General features: G+C 64.5%; 1 protein-coding gene across 1 annotated transcript in view; it reads right to left on the bottom strand.

Annotated features, from left to right (window-relative positions):
• Positions 1–20,044, bottom strand: part of LOC119098368 (protein expanded) — a 61,816-nt gene that overhangs the window by 22,133 nt on the left and 19,639 nt on the right. The window contains exons 5-16 of the mRNA XM_037221290.1: positions 18,761–18,840; positions 16,751–16,934; positions 14,158–14,382; positions 11,066–11,137; positions 7,535–7,694; positions 6,046–6,225; positions 5,546–5,677; positions 4,075–5,242; positions 3,864–3,975; positions 2,937–3,653; positions 2,117–2,641; positions 1,817–1,981 (exon numbers count right to left, since the gene is read on the bottom strand). Coding sequence (XP_037077185.1) covers positions 1,817–1,981; positions 2,117–2,641; positions 2,937–3,653; positions 3,864–3,975; positions 4,075–5,242; positions 5,546–5,677; positions 6,046–6,225; positions 7,535–7,694; positions 11,066–11,137; positions 14,158–14,382; positions 16,751–16,934; positions 18,761–18,840 — 3,720 coding nt within the window. The remainder of the gene's footprint in view (positions 1–1,816; positions 1,982–2,116; positions 2,642–2,936; positions 3,654–3,863; positions 3,976–4,074; positions 5,243–5,545; positions 5,678–6,045; positions 6,226–7,534; positions 7,695–11,065; positions 11,138–14,157; positions 14,383–16,750; positions 16,935–18,760; positions 18,841–20,044) is intronic.

Here is a 20,044-nt window from a genome sequence, read left to right as displayed (position 1 = left end):
TTCTGTGTCGTGTCATTACAGTACCGAAAATATCGATGTAAGACGCTCACCGAATGCGTAAATGAGTCAGCATTGCAAAAAATTATCTGTGTTCTTTATCATAAAAGTGGCGTAGATATCCGGCACAATGTTTAAACTGGTTAGATGATGTGATGGTCAGAGGGAAAAAGTTTTCGTTTAACCGGTTTGATAAAATCTGACGGCTGTGTCCTTATTCCTAGTAAATTTGGCGAAAGAAGCACATACTTAAGGCATCAGCATAAAAATAGGCGCGGAGAAATAATGTCCCTATTGAAGGCGAAGCCGCAAGCAGCATCCAGCGAAACCAAGCTTCATGACATATGAGTCATACACACCATTGTTCGTTACTTGTTTCATTGCTTCATTTTGGTGAGATTAACATTCTCACATCCGTCCGCAGTAATCCATACCCTTTCCGCGCGGCTTCGCACGGGCCGGCGCCGCGTGATGCCCGATCCCCTCCAAGCTCTCACTCATTGCCCGTATCCGACAGCTTAGCCAGATCTAGCGTCCCAGCCGCCCAACCCTCACTTGTTTTCTTCCTGTGTTACGTAATGACATGATTTTAACATGCGCTATGACGGTGCACAAGAGGTCACACACGTGGATGTTCCGGCAGCGCACTGGACAACGCTTCGGTGCGATAGCAGTCATTCCCCTAACCTCCCGCAGCGTCCCGACAGCTGCGCTGGTACAATATGGCGTCCAAACGTTTACGAAATTTAGCCTTGCAGCAGACGGTGTCTTACAGGCACCCATTCAATGAGCAGCTAATGACCCTCGTTTCTCCCGACCCGGTGAGTGATACGACGGCATTCGCCACTGCTACCCGCTCATCGTTCGGAAAACCCTCCGTTCTTTGTCGCCCTCAGGGCAGAAACACCCGACTTCCTTTGAGAACGTGTCGTGTATTTTCCGGCTCTCCCGCGCCGGCCGCGGCGGGCGCGGCAGCCCAGTGCCGCATCTCGGCAATACTATTAATCACATCCACACATACGCATGTCACCGTATCTACATTTGTACACATACAGTCAGCCGCGCACCCAGCGAAAGTCGGCGCGCCGACAATCCTATGGACGGCTGCGAGCGGTGAGTTCAATTCACAGAAATGATGAGCGCCCACCGAGACGCGGAGGGAATGTCGATTATTTGATCGCCGAGGTCCTGCCCAGGCGCAGCCCGCCCCGCAGCGGCAGGTCCCAGACCACAGATGACCCCGGCGGGGCGTGTTCGGGGCCGAGGCAGAACGGTCAGAATCGGTGGGACACATCAGAGAGCTTGTCGCCCGAAGAGCTCGTCGAAACACCAGCGACGGCGACGGCCGACGCCGACAACACCCCCGCCCCCTCCCCACCCTCCCTGTGATTGTCGTCACGTGAGAACCAACCCCGCCCGTGTTGGACACGAGCCCCACCCACTGCCCGGCGGCTCGGCACCGCCCCGCCGTCAGTCGAGCGCTCCGACACACATAAACCGCTTCACAAAACACAAACAACACGGCGCGCGCGCACCGCCGATCGGCGCAGCCGCCTCACCGAACAACGGACGGCTTCGCGTCGCGCTTGGCGCCGCCTTTTGCACTGACAAGTTGAGCGGGTACCACCGCCGCCGGCGGCGGCGGGTGTTTATGGCTGGTCGCCGACGGCCGGCGCTCAGGCGCGTCAGCCGTCAGCTGACTGCCGGGCCGGCGCGCCGGCGGGAACGCCGGCAGGCCGAGCGACTTCTGGCGCGCCAGGATCGGCTGGCCGGCGGCCGGGTGCGCCGGCGGCCGCGGCGGCGCCGCCTGCGGCCCGACCGTGGCCGTCTCGTGCCAGGTGCGCGGCCGCGCCGCCGCCGAGCGGCGCAGCAGCCGGTCGTTGAAGAGCGCAGAGATGAGCGGTAGGTCCATGTCACGGCTGGCGGCGCGCAGCCCGTCCATGTCCAGCTCGTCGTCCCGCAGCGCCGGCGCCGGCGCCAGCGGCTGCGCCAGCACCCGCTGCTGCTGCTGCTGCTGCAGCTGCTCCAGCTGCTGGCCAGCCAGCTGTCTGCTGTGCTGCTGCTCCTGCTGCAGCGCTGCTAGTTGCTTTTGCTGCTGCTGCTGTAACTGCTGCTGTTGCTGCTGCAGCAGCTGTTGCTGCTGCTGCTGTATGTACTGCTGGTGCTTCTGCTGCAAGTATTGCTGCTGCTGTTCTACAAATTTCTGCTGTTCCTGTTGTGCATACTGCTGCTGATGTTGCTGCTGCTGTACATACTGCTGTTGTTGCTGTTGAATGTACTGCTGCTGCTGCTGCTGCTGGACACCGGCCTGCAGACTCCTGTTCGGTTGCCCGAGCCCGTGCAGCGCTGCTGCCGTCTGGTGGCTGCTGGCCAGGGCGGCCGGCGACGTTCGCAGCGCGGCGGTCCCGCGCGACGCCGGCGCCTGCTGGCTCATCCGCTCCAGGTGACGCCGGATCAGCTGCTGGTGCTTCAGCAGCGTCTGCTGGCTCACCGTGGCTGCAGACTGCTGCTGCTGATGCTGTTGCTGATGTTGCTGCTGTTGCTGCTGTTGCTGTTGTTGTTGCTGCTGCTGCTGACGCTGCAACATCAGCTGGCTGGGGAGCGTCTGGGACACGCTGTAGTGCTGGGACACCTGGGCTCGTGCCTGTGAAGGTAGGACATATAGTTGGAGGCAATGTACAGGAGGCAGGAGTATCACATGCACGCTATATCAACACACCATCGTAGCTTGCAAGCAAATGCGGCCAACTAAATGCCAACTAAATGATCTTGCCAGCAAATGCAGCCAGCAGCGTAGCTGGGTGAGCGGAGCATGACTGATAGCGTGGAGCTCACATTCCACGCAAACATACAAGCTCGCGCAAGCAGCTCGGCTGGGCCGCAGGACGCGCGCCGGACGACCGGCGACGACAGGCGAGAACGAGCCCGCGCCAGCTCACCTGGCTGTAGGGCGGCGGCGGGCGGCCGTGCAGGGTGCGCGATGCCAGGAAGTCGGCCGACGACGAGAGCAGATTGTCGTCCGACTTGGCGCGCACGACGCCGGCCGGCCGACGGTGGCCGCGCGCCAGCAGCGCCGCGCGGTACAGCTCCACGTCCGAGTAGGGCTCGCAGCTGCCTGACAGGCTGGCCGACGACGGGTACGTGCCGTTGGAGGCCAGCGAGTGGCTGCTGAGGTGGTGTTGTCGCCGGCGCAGCCCGTCCAGCCGGTCCGACACCGAGTACGCCGAGCTGTACGTCTGGTTGAGGCTGGAGGCGCTGGACGCGTGCGTGCTGCCGTACAGCGAAGCGGCCACGGTCGGCGTGCTGCGGTACTGCGAGCTCAACTTGGGCGCGCGGTATGGCGGCGGCGGCGGCAGGCAGCCAGCACCGCCCGCCACCAGGCTGCAGTCCTTGGCGTCCATGTACTCCTGCCGGCTGATGTCCGGGTCCTTGAGCGGGTAGATGACGTAGTCCGAGTCGGAGAGCAGCTGCCGCTGGAACTGCTCGATCTGCGTTTGTGTCACCTGGTTGATGTAAACGGTGGCCAGGCCGGGCCGCGGCACGTCCGCCGCCAGGTCGTACTGCTGCAGGCGCGCCGCCGCTGCCGCCGCCGCCAGGTTGGCGTACACTTGCTGGGCGGCCGGCGCGCCGCCAGCCGTTTCCAGGTTGGCGTAGAGCTGCGGCGCGCCGGCGGTCGGCGCCAGCGCCGGGTGCGACGCGCGCACGTCCAGGTAGTTGTTGCCGCGGATGACAGGCAGCGAGCCGGGCCGCGCCGGCAGCGCCGCGTGCACCGGCTTCGGCTTGACGGGCATGGCGCCGGCCGGCGAGCCGGACTCCAGCCGGCCGACGAAACGCGGCACGCCGCCGGCCGGCAGCCGCGCCCGGGCCCGGCCCAGCGTCAGCTCGGCGAAGCTCGGCGTCTGTGTGACGGCGGCGCTGGCGTGCGCGCGGAACACAGTAATCAGCGGCCGCGTGGTGATGAAGCGCGCCGGCGCCTCGCTGGAGGGCGGCGCCGACGCCGCCGGGACGGAGACGATGCGCGGCGCGTCGGCGGCAGGCGGCCGCGGCGGCGCGCCGACGGTGGGCGGCGCGGCCGGCGCCGGCGGCGGTGGCGGCTCGTCCGCCTCGGCTGTCTGGCACGACTGCGCCAGGCCGACGCGCGTCACCGTCGTCACCGTCGCCATGGAAACGGCCGTGGGCGTCGCCCCCGTCTCGGCGATGCGAAACTGGCCGTGCCTGTCGTACGGCACCTGCACGTAGTCGCTGTCCGTGTCGAACGTGCTGGACACAGTTGTCTTGCGCGGGAACGAGCCGGGCGTCGTGATGACAGAGCCGACCGACGTGTGCGCAGAGTGGACGCTGTAGTCGATGGCCGCCTGGCTGCTGGAGTTGGACGTGGCCGAAGCGCCGCTGCGCACGCTTACATTGTCCGCTGCCGTCGCGTCCTCATCCTCGGCCGACGCCGCCGGCACGCCACCGCCAGCCGCCGCCTTGTAGAACGGCGCGAAGTCGCTGCCGGTGGCGTCGAGCGCCGCGTAGTCCTCGGACAGGTTGTACACGGACGAGTCGGCCGCCAGCGAGGCGGCGTCGTCGCCGTCGTCCAGCGCTCGCGTCGAGTCGGCGGTGCTGGCGGCGCTGACGCCACTCGCCACGCTGCCCTGCGAGAGGTGCTGCAGGCTGAGGCTCTCCGACGCCGCCGAGCTGGACGCCGCGTGGCGCGGCGAATCTCCCTGGCGCGCGTTCAGCGTGCTGCTCGAGTTGACGCTCGCGCCGTCGCTGCCAGCGCTGCCGGCGCCGCACGAGCACCGCTCCTCCGCCTTGGCGGCGCCCTTTCGTGTCCGCGCCCGGCACGCGGCGCACGGGCTGCCCGGGCCGGCCGCCTCGTCACTGCACACCGACACTGTATCGTCCTCCACGCACGTGCTGCAGCAGTTGGCCGGCGACGAGAACATGCCCTTCTGCGCGTGTGCGCAGCCGGACGCCGGCGCGCCGCCGAGCACCGTGTGCACCGCCTGCGCCGGCAGCTTGACTAGGGAGTAGCGGGAGCGGACGGTCGACGCCGAGTGCTGCGACGACGAGCTGTGCACGCTGCCCGTGCGGCTGACGTCCTGGGGCGCCCCGTCGGCGGACGCTGCCGCGGCCGCCGCAGCCGCCGCTGCTGCTGCTGCCGCCGTCGCCGTTGTCGCCAGCGACGGCCGGGAGGAGGTCGCGGTCGCCTGGACGCTGTCAGTGAGACAGCGCGGCGCAGGGATCGTGTCCTCCTCCACTGGAACGAAGTCGGCGCGCCGGTCAGCACGGGGCGGCGAGGAGTCGGCCACGCTGCGCCCGGCACACAGCCAGCACGCAGCCGACTGGTGGGAGCCGCGACGGTGGCGCGGACGCTCGCCAATGCAAGGCAGCCGCAGACGCGGCAGCCAACGACAGCAGGGCGCCGCGATTCTCACGGGAAAGAACAGTTAGTATTGGAAGCTTTTGCAGTTCTCATAACCTTCGCTTTCCTCTCGGCCTGAACCACTCTCACAGCACAGGCCCGCCCTTGCCGCGGCGCGCTGCCGGCGTCGTGACTGACCTGTCGGTGACCTCTGGGAGGAGCGCAGCGAAGCCGAGTCCAGCTGCGAGAGCGAGCGGGTGAGCGAGTCCATGCCGCTCTCCACGGACTCGGCCGGCGGCGAGTTGATCATGATCTCGCTCTGCAGGTCATCTGCAACGTCCGGCGTCACGACTCAGTGAATGGAGCCGGCGCCGGCGAGCGCCGCGCGGCGGACCACGCGTGACTCACGAATGGCGGCCGGCAGCCGCCCCGCCGGACGAGCTCGTCGAGCTCACGGCCGCCGCGAGGGAGCGCCACGCCACGCCCGCCACACGACGGACATTGTTATCGGTTCAGGCGGTGATGGGCGGTGAGGTTCTGCACCTCGCGATGGGCATGCGCTTCCCGCCCCTCGCCGCCTGGCGGTACCCGCTGGCGGAGGGACGCCCGTTCACCCGACTGGCCAGGGCGCACGGAGGCGCTGGGTTCCGCGATACGCGCCGGCCTAAAAGCAAGCTCTTCCGCTTGCCGAGCCTCACCATCGCTTTCGTCGAGACTTTGGACGGTCCGGTCGGAGACGATGCCGGACGTGGTGTTGGACGACGTGTTGGAGATGACGGAGACGCGCTGGTCAGTTGAGCTGCCCGGCTTGCTCAGGTACTCCCAGCCGGAGCGCAGCACGCCGGCGAACTGCAGTGATCCGCCCAGACTCCGCCGCTCTGCCAGACAAGACACCGCCGCGTGACGTCACAGTCCCAGCGCTGCACCGGCGAGCGGCCGGAGCGCGGCACCGACGGGCTTTACGGGTCACAAACCGGCAGCTCTACCGGCCGCCGAGACGCCGCGAGCAGATGGTAAACAGAGGCGCACACCGGCGGGGCGCCGGCGCCCGCCCCGCTGCGAAACACTGTCCGGCGCGTGGGGTGCGCGGTGGCGCCCGCTGGACACTGGGCGTGAGAGCGCTCCTGTGCAGGTGTTGTGTCAGCGATTCGGGAGCCCACGGAAGGCCTCGCGCGCCAGGAGACCGCAGAAATGGCCGGAACCGCGAGACAAGTGAATAATACCATTATGCACGCTTGCCTGGTCCGCTGAGCAATGCCTGTTTGCTTCCAGCGTCCAGCGGCGCACCTGAATAGTCGGCGGCTACATTTACAAGCTGGATTATGTGAAACGGGTTCCTCTCCCTGCTTACGGAAGCACACATCGGTGCCCGTCAACCGTAGCGGTCCAGAACGGAGGTTCCCACATGGGATATCCCGGTGCCATGTTGTCGCCGTTCCCAAAACATCAGATGTCCTTGATGCTGATGAAAACCAGGCGCAGACGGCACCCATTACCAATTGTCATGTTTTGTCATGCAATGACGATTTTCGCTGAACCACAGACTTAAAGGGCTCAGCCCTAATCATAAGGGAAGTGCCGCGTCGGTCGAATTAGCAGGACTTCATGCCAAGAAACAAGTCATGGAAAACGTGCACCGCGTCTGTAAAAATGTCCTGTTACGCGACAAAAGTGTATGTACCCAGGACTTCAGATAAGACGCGTGTCCACCGGATGCCGCTACAAGACCACGAGCCTGTTTGAACAACATGGCGGCCCGCGTCTTGAGTCAGGGTCGCCGGCGTGTGTGTGTCTATGATGGCATCGCAGCTTGCAGACTGCAGCAGGCACGACAAAACCCTGCATGACAACTATACGTCCGCCGCCGGACACGGAGCTGGTCTGCCGCCAGACGCTGGTCGCCGGCCGGTCCTGTGCCATATCTGCACCAGACAGAGGAACACGGCGCAGGCGTGGCAGCCGGCGGCTCGGGGCACCAGTGGGTCGCAAGGTGGACTTTGAGCTCGTGGCGACGAATCGTACGCGAGACTAACGAGTTCACATCGTGCCATGATCGTGATATTGGGGCATTGATTGCCCTGGAGTTTCGTGCCCGGTTGAAGCAGTGAAAACGAAAACAAAACAGTGCCTGGCGCGTATTCGAGGTGACAACAGCACTTAAAACGGCCCGCATCACCGAAAGCTCACCTTCGTATGAATTCTGCTTGATCTCCGCCAGGCGTTCCTTCAGCGACTGCGTGAACATGTGGATCTCCTTGCAGAGCAGGAACAGGTGTTTCGATTTCTCGTCGTGTCCGGTGTAGAAAGTAAACTTCTGGGTGAGCGCTCCAATTTCGAACTTCTTTTTCTGAAACCAGGTCACGGTGATCAGTTGTGGGTTACCACCAGACAGGTACGCTGGTAACAGGTGCGGTTACCACCAGACAGGTACGCTGTGATCCGACTGAATGACACCGGTAAAAACAGCATTCCGACAGACACCTTGGTGTGGCGAGCCGCCAGAGATCGCCCATTGCGATGAAATTCGCCCCGTTTTCACATTACGCTCTTTTTAGATCGTCCCGATAGCTTTCAAGCTCGGTCGTCCGGTAAGGCGGGCTGTTTTTGGGAGAGTTGCCACCCACGCCAAAGCCAGTCCCGGCGCCGGCGTCCACTCGGAGTTCCGCGGAGTGCCGGAGTGCCAGCGGCGCCCCGCACCAATCCCATTCCAACCCGATTCCTGACGGGTCGGAGGCGGAGGCGGAGGCCGTCCCCCGGGCTCGGGTCGTCGGAAGACAAACACCTCGCCCGGCCGCCGGCCCGGCGGAAAAACAGAGGCCGCGGGGCAGCATACCAGACGGGTCATCTGACTGGCCGCCACCCACCGCCGCCCACTCCGGCCCCGACCGAGGCCGCGCGGCCCCGGAGCGAAGGCCGCGTGGCCTCCGGAGCCCAGGCAGTGGGCTGGGCTGACATGGAATGGAGCGGAGTGGAGTGGAGTGAAATGGAGCGGTGTGGAGAGGAGAGGGAAGGAGAAAGGAAGAGACGAGCGTCATCCGGGGGATTAAGGGTCCGCAACAGCCTAGAGCTCCAGTCATAGCTGGGGCGCGAGACCACGCTGACAGGGACTCTTGTCTGCTAGCTGAAGCAACGGCACATGTTGCCGGAGTGACTGCAGACATTCCAGCGCGAGGGCGTCGCGGCTCAGGGACGAAAAACGGCGAGCGCCGGCCCTTTTTACGCCCGGATCTATTTGCCAGGACGGCGGCGCTAAGCGGCACAACAGCGCCGGCCGAGAAAAAGCAAGGCCGCCGGCGCGGCTCCGCTGCCAAAGTCCAGCCGTGTGCGTCTGGGAGCCGACCGTGTGGCCCGCTCAGGGTCCGCCGACGCCATGACCAACAGAGAGCCGGGTGACGGGCCGAAGTCCATCGGCGTGCGTCAGGAACAGCACCCGCGCGCGAGGCAGCAAGCGGTCTCCGCGGGCTGGAGGTGCCCGTAGCCGCCGGCAGGCGATCAACGCAGCTCAGGCCGGAGCGGAGCGTGCAGCGGCCTGCGCCGCCCCGCTGCCCTTGACCAGGGCAAAGGTCGTGCCACGGGGCTGTTTGGTTCTCATGTGGTCGGCTCCTGCGCGGCGAAGCAGCTCGGCACGGTGCGAGCCGCGGCCGAGCCCGTGCGACCGGCGTGCCCCGGTCCAGGCGAGCTCGGCACGGCCGGCTTCCAGGCTCACCGGCGCGCACGTGAAGCGCACGCTGGCAACGACGGTGACTTAGTATGACCTGTGCTGATGAGGTCATCAGGAAAGGACCAACATGCGGCGCTTACGGACCACGCTGCACAAGCAGCATTTACTTGTGAAATGATGATGTCTTCTATGCAGTATGAAACGTTGCCTACCTGGTTTTTCGGCGGAGGAAAGGCTGCGGAGAAGCGAGCGAAACATTACGCCTTTGAGCGCAGTACATCACGGCAAGCCAGTGCCGTCAAGAACGTGCCTGCGGCGTTCCACCTCACCGCACCACCGATCCAGCCCGACGTCCGCTCCGCTCCACCACGGCGCTCCGTTCTCGCCCGCGCGCGCCACGTGGGGCGGCAAGCCACCCTCCGCCCTTCTCGCCTGGCTGCGTGCCGTTATGGACGCGCGCCTCGGCCGAACCGACAACGATGCCGGCGCGCCACCTCGCCGTGAACGCTCCGGTGCGCCGGCTCATGGGCCGCTTCCTCCCTGGCCAGACGCAAGTACGACTGTGCATTCCTGCGTCAAGGTTAGCGGGGCCCAGCCGGCCGGCCGGCCGGTCGACAAAGCCGCGCCGGCCGCCAGCGCCGCCGGGAACTCGTTCGGCCCAACCAGCTGCCCGACTGGTGTTTGATACGAGTCGCGACGGCCGTGCGGAGTCGCCCAGCGACCCTCTGGAAGGCGCAGGCGCCGACTCGGGCCGGGTTCGGCGCTGACGCGCCGAATGCGCACAATTGCCTGGATACAATCGCGGCGCGGCGCAGCGTTCACGCCTCATTGGCCCTCCGGTGATGCGGACAGCGCGGGTCAGGTAAGGCGAGGGCGCTGGCGCGCCGCGGAGCCGGCGTCTCCCGAATCGGAGGTGCGCGCCGAAAGACGCCACCGGGCTGAGAAAAATCGCCAGAGGAGACCAATGTTTTATCTTAGACGGACCAGGGGGAGGTGACAAGTGGACAATACATGGCGAGCTGAATAGTAATGGGAAGAGATGCCAGGGTCACAGATCGGAGGCAGATAGGGGCGAAAAGGTCTCCAGCGATGCTATCTCGGACGGCCGCCTGACGTATGGCACAAAGGAGATGTAAACAAAATACCCCCAGCCTTTTGGGAGCGTGTCAGCGACTTTGGGGCCTTTGTTCGATGTGGCATCGATACGACCGCGCGGACAAAAGCCACTTTTACGAGACGACCGACGACGAAAGCGTGAAGCATGTGATAGCCGTCTGGACGAAACCTGGCCGCCGCCATACCGCAGCTGGCTTGCGCGCCAGCCCTGGCGGCCGGGCGCAGCTTCGGCTAGCGCCGGCCAACGCACGGCGGCCTGCCGGGAGCAGCCAGCCCGGAGGATGGCATTCCTCGCCACTTTACGTGCAGGGCTGCCGGCCGGTCGGCCATGCAGCCGGCGGCGGCCGCCGCGTGACGCCCGCTCGTATTTTACCGGCGCTCGCTGTCGTTTGCAAGTATAACGTCTGGCCGGCGGCGGCGCCGGCCCGCCGGACAAACAGTTAAATTACGACGCTGGCCCGGCCGCCGACGGCGGCGGCGGCGCGGCGGCCGTGGCGCGCGAGCGGCGGTGCTGGCGCGGCGCGGCGGCGCGGCGGCGCGGCGGCGCGGCAAGGCCGCATTCTTGGGCCCGCGCGGCCGCCGTCCTCCAAAGCGCCCGCGCGGCTGGACACCTCCATTCAGGAAAGTTCCCGCTCCGGCGGCGGCGGCGGCGACTGCCGTTTCGGACGGCGCAGCGCCGTGTCGAACGCGCCCAGCGGTCCGACGCGCGAACGCCGCCGTTCTGGGAAGCGGCTGGGAGCGGCCGGCCGTCCGGCTCCATATTTGAATAGCCGGCAGCGGCGCCGCCGGCCGCCCGGCCTCCGTGAGCTATTGGTGCTCGGTAATGGTGCACTATCCGCGAACGCCGCCGCTCCAGCGGGCCGTTCTGCGGCACGGGCCTGCCCCAGCTGGGTTAATCGACCGTGATGGCACGGAGTCCGTTCCGCCGTCGTGCAGCTCACCTCAAACGTCAAGTTGTTGATGTTGGTCCACACGAACGACGCCAGCAGCTTCCGTGCGTTGTTTTTCTCCTCCTGAAACCAGAAGCCGCGTGAGACGCTCTGTCGGCTCACCACCGACCGCATGACGCTTTGACCGCTGCCGACAAGCACGACGCAGAAGCGGCCCGGAGCGCGCTGCTGCGCACAATTAGTGCATATCGCCGATAAGCATGTTGCGAGTTTGACCGCATGTGAGAACAAGCGGCGGCCGCGCGCGGCCGGCACCCCCGGCGCTTTTCATTTCACGGGCCATGATATCAGGCAGCGCGCACAGAGGCCCGCGGCGGGCGCGGCGCAACGCTCCGCGCCGGCAGCGAGGCCCGCACCAAATTAATGGCCTCTCATACAGCTACAATTTCACACCGGCATAGTTTTCCCAGCCTTATGAATTGGTGAGTGAAAGCGTGGACGGTCGCTTGCCGCCGGAGAGCGACGGAGTGCAGGTGGTGGCCGGCGGAGAAGGCCCGTCGCCGCTGCCCGGTCCGCGCTCGGGCTACGGAGAACTGCAGTGGGGCCACGCGCTGCAGTTCCCGATCCGCCGTCCCGGTCCGCAGTTTTGGCTCGCAACGGCTCATTTCTCCGCTCAGATCACGACGGCAACTTAGTCGCTAGCGCTTCCTGCGCCTAGGTCCCGAGGCGCTGCGGAGGGCTACCTGTACGAATTCAGCCCATCCTATTTCAGTCGACCCTCGCGGACAACTGCTCACATATTCAGAAGTCAGGCGTTCAGTGCTCCTCCGAAGGGCACAGCGCTCGTTGCGCTCATGGCTGCTGCGCTCATAGCTCACGTTCACAGCGAGCACGGCGGAGGCCATAGCGGACCCGGGGGAGGCGAGCTCGACCTGCGGCGACCGGCCGACCTCATCGCTCTACTCTGCCGCTGCGCAGGCCATCTGGGGGCGGCCGCACCGCCGGACACCTGTCGCGCGGCATAGTTTCCAAGGTGAGGCGCCCCGCGCCGCTTTGGCAGCTAATAGCGCCGATTGAATGGGGGCGCCTCGAGACGGCCGCCGCAGAGACAAAGGCGGACCACATTCCGATGGGCTCATTACTGCCGGTCGGAGCCGCCCTTTGTTCCCGGCCATGCTGCCGGTAATTGCGCCCGCACCGCTCCGACAGGGCCGTACCCGTCCCCGGCTGCGCGTGAGGAACGGCCGTCCTCGGTGCGGGAGGACGGTTTGATGCGAAGAGGAACTGCTGCGTTACAGATTAGGGACGCTGACATCTATATTTCGTGGCACGCTGACCGTGTTTCTCCCCGTCCTGATGTGCGCAACACGTCGTCCGGTCCGATGGGGGTTAACGTCCCCCCCCCCTCCCCCAGTCCAGCAGGAGCCCGCATCATAACTGGACGCCAGTTTATCGGCGCTTAGCGGAGGCAAGCGTGCGTCTCCCCCTCCCCTCCCGTCCCGTAAGATAGCGCGCAGGAACAGTGATACTCGCAACCAGTTAGCGGACTGCACCGCTCCACGCGGGGAATCGCGATAGCGGGCCAGCCAAACACAGTCCGGCCGACACCAGCGCTGGAGACTGCAACGCCCCCACACCATAGCATCGAGGAGCTCGACACGCCACGAATCACTAACACTACGACCCATGACGACGAATAAGCACCGTTGCGACAAACCATAATCGGATCCTAATTTACTGCCTTTTTACTACGACCATCTCACGCGTGCGCTAATTGTAAGCCCGTCGCGGCGCGGCGCCTATTCACAGCTCGCCGGCCGGCCGCGGCCGCTACCCGCGATGGCGGTCGGCCGCCGCGGCCGCTACTCGCGATGGCGGTCGGCCGCTGCAGCTCCGCGCGCCATGCGCGGAACTGGCACGGCCGCCGCCCGCGGCGGCCACGTCACGGAGCGCGCGACAAAGGCGGCGCACGTAGCACGGTAGCCGGCGCGGCGTGCCGCCGGCGCCGGCTCCGGCTCCGGCTCCGGCCCCGGCCCCGGCTTTGGCAGCGGCGCGCGGCCGGAGACGAAGTCGCGACCGGAGGCACGTGCTGGTCACCGCAGCGGTGCTTCGGCGCCGCAGGTTGGAGCGTGGAATGGCGGGCAGCGCGGAGCGGCGCACGGCCCACCCGCGCACTGGTCAGGAAGTGGAGCGCATGGCGACGCCCAAGCACCACGCACGGGAATGTGCGAGGTGACGAAAGCACAATGAAGCCGGCGGTGCTGCCCAGATACCAGCCGATACATGGGACTCCAGTGAGCATGCATACCGTGTGGCTCGAGCCTGCGGGACAGGAACACCACCCGGGCCCGCAGCCGGCGGGAAGCACCGGCCGAGCACATGATGGCCGGCGATATCGTGCAACCCGGCGGCCACTCTCACCACTCGAGTTTGTTAGCGTTCGTAATTAGCACTGCGAGGGCATCCCTGCGGGTTTTACCGCCGGCCTGAGCGCCCATGTCTCGTCCGGAGAGGTTTACGGCCGTTTGGGAGCGGCTGTCTGGTAAACAAGATTGACGCCCGGCGAATCGCGTCACAGCAACTCCGGCGCTTACGGTCGATGTCTGTTTACAAGCCGTTACGGCGAGGGCAGCGGCGGCGGGGCTGGCGCTAGCACTTGTCGCTGCGGGCGCCGATGCATTGCGGGGTGTTGTGCAGGCGGGGGCTAAACAAGCCAGAGGCCTGTTAAATCGGCAGCACCGGCGAAGACTGCCCACAACTGCTTCCAATTACGGACACTATGTGGGTCAATTACTTCACGGCTAACCAAGCCCAATGACATCAATTACTACTAGCCTCGTATTTAGGGCCTACAATGCCGCTTCCGCGCCGTGCAGACCCCACACCGGCACCACTTTAACGCAGGTGAAGAGCGTTGTCTTCTATGCTGCCCACGCACGTCGTGCTACGCTTCTCAGGCGGAAACGCTCCGCTTTCGCAATGGGTCGACTGGACAACAGAATCAGCTAGACAGTCCCCCGAAGCGCCCTGTATTCAATGCCGCTCAAGCGCGCTCGCTTGACGCCTCTTGGGTTTGTTACCATGCTCGTCGAAAGAGCAGCCGAGTGACGTCTTTCGCGGCAAAACTCCGCCGCCGACCGTACCTCATAAAGTTCGATGCCGTTGGGGCAGATGCCGAGCAGGATAGAGCCGGAAGGCTCAGATTTCCGCCGCTTGAGTCGGTAGAGGTGCAGGTTGTGGGGCGCCTCCATCGCAGACGCCTCCTTGATGTAGGCTAGCTCCGCCTCCGTCTTCGGCATGTCCATGTTGTCGCGGTGAAGCGGCGGCGTGTGGTCCAGGATGTAGTCGACGCCCACCTTGGTGATCAGCTGCGACAGAGCCCGGCGGCGTCAGACGGTGGCACGTGGTGCCAGGCAGGGTACGGGGGCTCAGACAGCGGCACAGGGAGTCAGGCAGTCACGGCAGTCACATGACGTTACGCAAAGTTCGACAGAGTACGGTAAGGCTTCGTAAAGGCCAAGTGAGATAGTGTAATAGGCGGCAACATTAAGTAAGATGTGTCAGAGGGAAAGCAATATCATGTCGAAGTAAGGAAGTCACAAACAAAGGACATAAATATCAAGCAAAGCGCGAAAAAAGTGGGACAGTTTTGACCAAAACTAAGACGCCAAAAACCATGAGATATGGAAACAGGAAATGTCCTGTCTCTGTCCGGAGGGTCCAGGGCGCGATTTGCTGACATCTCTCTGGGACCAGGGCAAGGCGCAGCCATGGACCTCACGGTAGCCGGCGTTCTCATGCGAGCTGCCGTGCCTTACGCTTATTAACGTCACCCTTGCTGACCCCATTTTTGTGACGTCACCTTGGTACCCGGTGACCCGTGGCTGAGCTAAAGTGAAAACTACACCCTGCACTCCCGGCAAGAGAGGGGGGGGGGGGGGGCAAGCTTTACGACTGGGAGCAATCATGTACACGGATGGTCACCTGCGAACGGCGCATTCGGTCCGGCGCTCGCTGCACCCCGTGTGAGCCCTTCCGCACTTTGCGGTCAGTGTACGGCCAGTCTGGCCGGCTGGTCGCTCAGGGACGGGCCGGGTCCCAGCGGGCCAGCGGCCGGCGGTGAGTTACCACCCCACACGCAGCGGTGGGCATGTTGTCGTAGGTTGGTGGGCTATCACTCGCCCGCGGACGGTTCGGCTCCGCGGCGAGCTGGCCACAGCGGGACAGTGGGACGGAAGCGTTAAGCGAGAAGCCCAATAAAGCGTGTCGCCGGTGATTTCAGAATGAGTCGACTGAGTAGCGTGTCAACACTGACACTGAGAGTTTCAGGAAGTGGCCAAGTGCTCGGTAATACTGCATGTATTTCATGAAAAATTCAAGGACTTACATTTTCTTTCGTTGGCGAAGAAATAAAAGTGCTTATCTTGATCATTCCCTAGGCACTATAAATGCGAGGTTCGAAGTTCGTAAACTGTACAAGTGTATATGCAAATTTATATCGGTTTGATAGCATACAAGAGACTTTGGTTATGTGAGCATGATGGTGCTGTAGTATCATGCATATTGTGGCGACGTAGGATGACACACGCCCGGCGGCAAACTAATCTGCCGGATAGTTAAGGGATTCGCGAAAAAATATGTTTTATATGTGTGTTATACCATGCAACTTAATATCAAAGCAGACGCATGCACAGATATCGCAGATGACAGAAAATCACAAAAGAGCTAACTTTTCTGGACCCAGCCAGGAGATCCGAACGCGAGGTGACCCTGTCGATCGCCTAATGTTTGTCGCCGTCCGGTCCCAATGATGGTCGGCCTCCGATTCAACGCCACTTGCCCGGCCAAACCAGACGCAAGCCGGGGACCTGCGCTGCGCTCAGAAAACGTGCAGAGCCGCGATCCAGCAGCTGTACCATAGTCCGACAGACTGCGGACGTGACGCGCCCGCCGCGCCCCCTCCCCGCCCGCAGGCGGCGCCGCTCACAGGCGCACGTCGGTCGCACAGCCGGTCACGTGACGCGCCGTCACTAGCCGCTGATGAGGCCGTCAATGAAGCGCGCCGTGTGAGAAACACAAGCGCCGCCACCCGGACGGCCGCCGCCGGCGGATGTGTGCGGTCGCCGCATTAATTAAACACGAGCAGCGCTCGTGTGGCCGCGTTCGATCGCGCCGCGCGCGCTCGGCCCAGCCGTGGGGACGCGGCCGCCGGCGGGCGGAACGGGCCGGCGGCACGACCCGACGCCGCCCGCGGCTCCCGCCAGCGCACCGACGACGCTCGCCACCGGCGCTCGTCTCCGCCCCGGTGGGAACGCGCTGATTCGGCGCCCAGGCGGACCGTGCACATCCGTACACAAAGTGCAGACAACCGCAACTGATTTATCTGGTGGGAATACTGTGAAAACTGCGCAGTTGTAAACATTGCTGAATACACCTGTCCGTCCGGCAAGCGTGCACTGAATCGCGGTGTTATGTAATGTGCAGGTCTCACAGACGTGCTGGTCACCATGACTTGACAACGCATAAATCCTGCCACCCGGACCCTCGTCTGCAGTTGCCTGAGCTTCGTGTATGACTAACCGGACTATCATTTCGGTTCATCTACTTTAACCCTGAATAAAAAGGCGCCAAATCCGCAACCTTCCAGTTTTTGGCCTAGGTTCGGGGACATGTTTCGGCCCATCCCTTGCTCCTCCTGCACCAAAACACAGAAACTTCACTGCGCCGACTACTCACCCATTTGGGGAAGTACTCGGCCGGCTGGAAGTAAGCCCTGCCGGCGCCCTCGCGGTAGTTGCCGACGTCGGCCTGGAGCGCCCAGGCGGCCAGCAGCAGGCACGTCTCCTGACCGCACATCTGGCGGTGCACCAGCACGTTCTCCCGCAGCTGAAGGTAGTAGTGGTGTCGGCTGACCCGGTCCCTGCAAGGACACATGTACAGGGTTAGCTCACACGGTGGTGCCGGATTATGCCGTCCCTGGAGGGACACACAGGGGTGCCGGGTGATGCCGTCCCTGGAGGGACACGCAGGGGGTTCGGGTGATGCCGTCCCCGGAGGGACACGTAAGGGGGTCGGGTGATGCCGTCTCCGGAAGCCGTCCCTGGAGGGACACACTGGGGTGTCGGGTGATGCCGTCTCTGGAAGCACACACAGAGAGTGTCGCATCCCACAGTGGCGCCCATGGCTCCGTCTCCAGACCAGCAGGCGGGGAGGGTTCCCTCACACGCAGCGGTGCAGGCTGATCCACCCGTTGCCTCAAGGGAGGGGAGAGCGTCGGCTACCCCAAGGGGAGGTCTGGCCCCTGGAGGGTCCGACGTCGCAGAACTGAAGCCAGACGGGTGAAGCACGCGGATGTGGAGCCGCCGGGCTCAAGCTGCAAGTCGCGCTGAGTTGCACCGGTGGCTGGGTTGCGGTGCAGCGTGGGAAGGTGGGAGAGGAAAGGGCTGGAGGAGCACGGGGGCACAAATTAGCATCGCCCCGAATGTGTTAACAGTGAAATAGCCTGGCATCGGGTGCGCAATTATCTCAGGAGCTGGCACGCCCGAAAGCCACCAAAAACAAGGAAGCGAATGCAGCACCTAAGAACAACCCCGTCCCATCCCCAACCCTCCTGGCACCATGACTGAACGCGCACTCTAAACACCGTGATGTCCTAGATTTCGACACGTCCTGATTTCTTCAGCAAGGAAGTTGAAAAACGACATGAGGCTGACGGGGTGTCCGTTAAAACACCGTGACCTTGTTGCCCCGTAAAGTCGGGCGCGGACGGCGCTGGGGCCGAGTGACTGCGCCCATCCGCAAGCCGGCCGGGCAGCGCGTGCCGGTGTACCGCCGCGTCAGACTACACACGACGTCCATCCGTCGCGGCGCGTTCGCAGTGCGCCGACGGCAGCTGGGAGGGGCTGCCCGCGACCGGCGGCGCCGCTCAGCACGCACGCGCCCGGCGACAGCGCTGTCTCCGGGCGGCCGGGCGGCCGGGTGGGCCGGCCACGACCGGCTGCCGTGCCTGCATGGGCAGGAGCGCGCGGCACGTCCGCCCGGCTGCAGGCGCCGGCCAGCGCCCGGCACGAAGGCCGCGGCCGCAGCCGCCGGCGCCAGCAGCGCGGTCGACGCGCGGAGGACGCCGCCGCGCCGCGCCGCCTGGCGCCGCCCCTGGCCGGCCCTGAGCGCAGGGGCGTGCAGCGCGCGGTCGGTGCTGGGGGCGCGGCCGTCGGCACACGCCGCCGCGGCCGGTGCACCGACCGCGCGCCGGCCGAGAGGCGCCGCCGGGACCGTCCCACGGCGGCCGACCGGCCAGCGCCTGCCGCCGCTTCCGGCATGCTCGGCCTGGAGAGGAGGTGGGGGGGGGGGGGGAAGGGGGGAGATTTCAGGGAGGACGCAGGGAGCACCCGGAGAGGGGGGCGGGGGTGGACCGCGGACGAGGAGAGCGATGGAGTGAAGAGAGGAAAGGGAAAATGCAGGCAAGGCGAGATTAACACAAAGGATACGCGACGCGGGGCGTGATAAGGATGCACAAGGTGGGGTGCAGCAGCGCAAGCAAGCCAGCGCGAACATTCCGTCGCGCCGGACACGACGGCGCAAGGAGAGCATCGGCAGACACTATGGCCAGCGGCGCAGTCCCCGCGACCGCTGGCAGCACCGGGACCACAGCAGCGACCACGTCAGCAGGCTGGCGGCCCATAGGCGCCGGCAGCGGCGGTCATCACAGCGGGGGGTCTGCGTACGGGTGATGGCGAGAGGCCTCACCTAAGAAGAAGGTGGCAGTCCACGTAGAACTTGACCCGCAAACCGAACTGAAGGAGCGGCCGGCTCGAGCCGTCCAGGCCCTGCGAACACAGGGGTTCGTGAAACACTGGAACACACTGCTAGCCGCCTGCGCCGCCAGCGTCAAGTTCAGCTTGGTGGCGTCCGGCGGCCCCGCCGCCCCAGCGCGGGCCCCTCGGCGCGGCGTCCGGACGCGCGGCCACTCCCGACGGCCGGCGCCGCGGCGCCATCGGATCAGGCGCGCCACGACCGCCGACAGCGCGGCCTTGTGTCGCCCGCCTGTTTTTACGCTCGGTCAAACGGCCGGGCGGTGCCGGCCGCGATGGCAACACGAAACGAGGCGGCGGCAGACGGCGCTCAGAGGCCAGCGCAAATCACGCCCAGCGATGAGAAAGCTCGCGACTATCGCACACATCGTGTCTGGCCGACCGGCCGGCTGCACCTCCGCCGGAGAGCGCGGCTGGAGCAGCTGCGGCTCTCGCTGGAAAACGAACTGTTCTAGTTGAGCTGCTGCTACAGCTACAGACAGAGAGACGGCGGGGGCTGAGTAGTCAGCGACTCAGCGTGACACGCGAGTCCAGACAATGACGGCAGGGGGGGGGGGGGGGGCGGCAAGGTGACAGGGTAAAGTGTCATCTGTTGCCGTCCACAAGTGCGGCAGCCTTATCACGTGCTTCACCGATTTTCCATGTCGGGAAGCATTGCATGCCTTAGCGGGGCTTGTACGGGTGACGTCAATGCGTTCATACACCGAGGCCACTGAGGTGAGGTAATGGTGGTCGAACGCCACATCAGGTACTGCAAGTTTGACTCATGCCGTTTGTAAACATCAGGATTTATCGCTGCTGACATGCGACAGGATGTCGGCCGAATTATATCACGTCGCACTGTACACCAGGCATCTACACGTGCCAGAGGTCCACGGACCCGTCACTGTCAGCCATGTGTCCATTGTGTCCTGGCGTGCGCCCTCAATGATGAATTCCGGGGAGCAGACTATTTCTATCGACAAACACCGCATCACGTCCACCACAGCCGTGGCGCCACTCCGTGCCGGCCACGAACTGGACCGCACGTGAGCTGGTTTCGCCCTGGACTGCAAGCAAAGGCGCAGATCGACGGTTTTGGCAACGAAAACAGAGCGGTTGAGGTTTGCAAACCAGACAGAACAGAGACATATGTTATCAAAGATCATGTATTGGGTAAGATCAATGCCGTCTGACAGGCTACACAATCGCCATTACACTTTAGAACAATGGTTCCGCG

Source organism: Pollicipes pollicipes, unplaced genomic scaffold, assembly GCF_011947565.3.
Source record: "Pollicipes pollicipes isolate AB1234 unplaced genomic scaffold, Ppol_2.1 Scaffold_2555;HRSCAF=2994_pilon_pilon_pilon, whole genome shotgun sequence".
NCBI lineage: Eukaryota > Metazoa > Arthropoda > Thecostraca > Pollicipedomorpha > Pollicipedidae > Pollicipes > Pollicipes pollicipes.
This window is presented reverse-complemented; position numbering and strand designations above follow the sequence as displayed.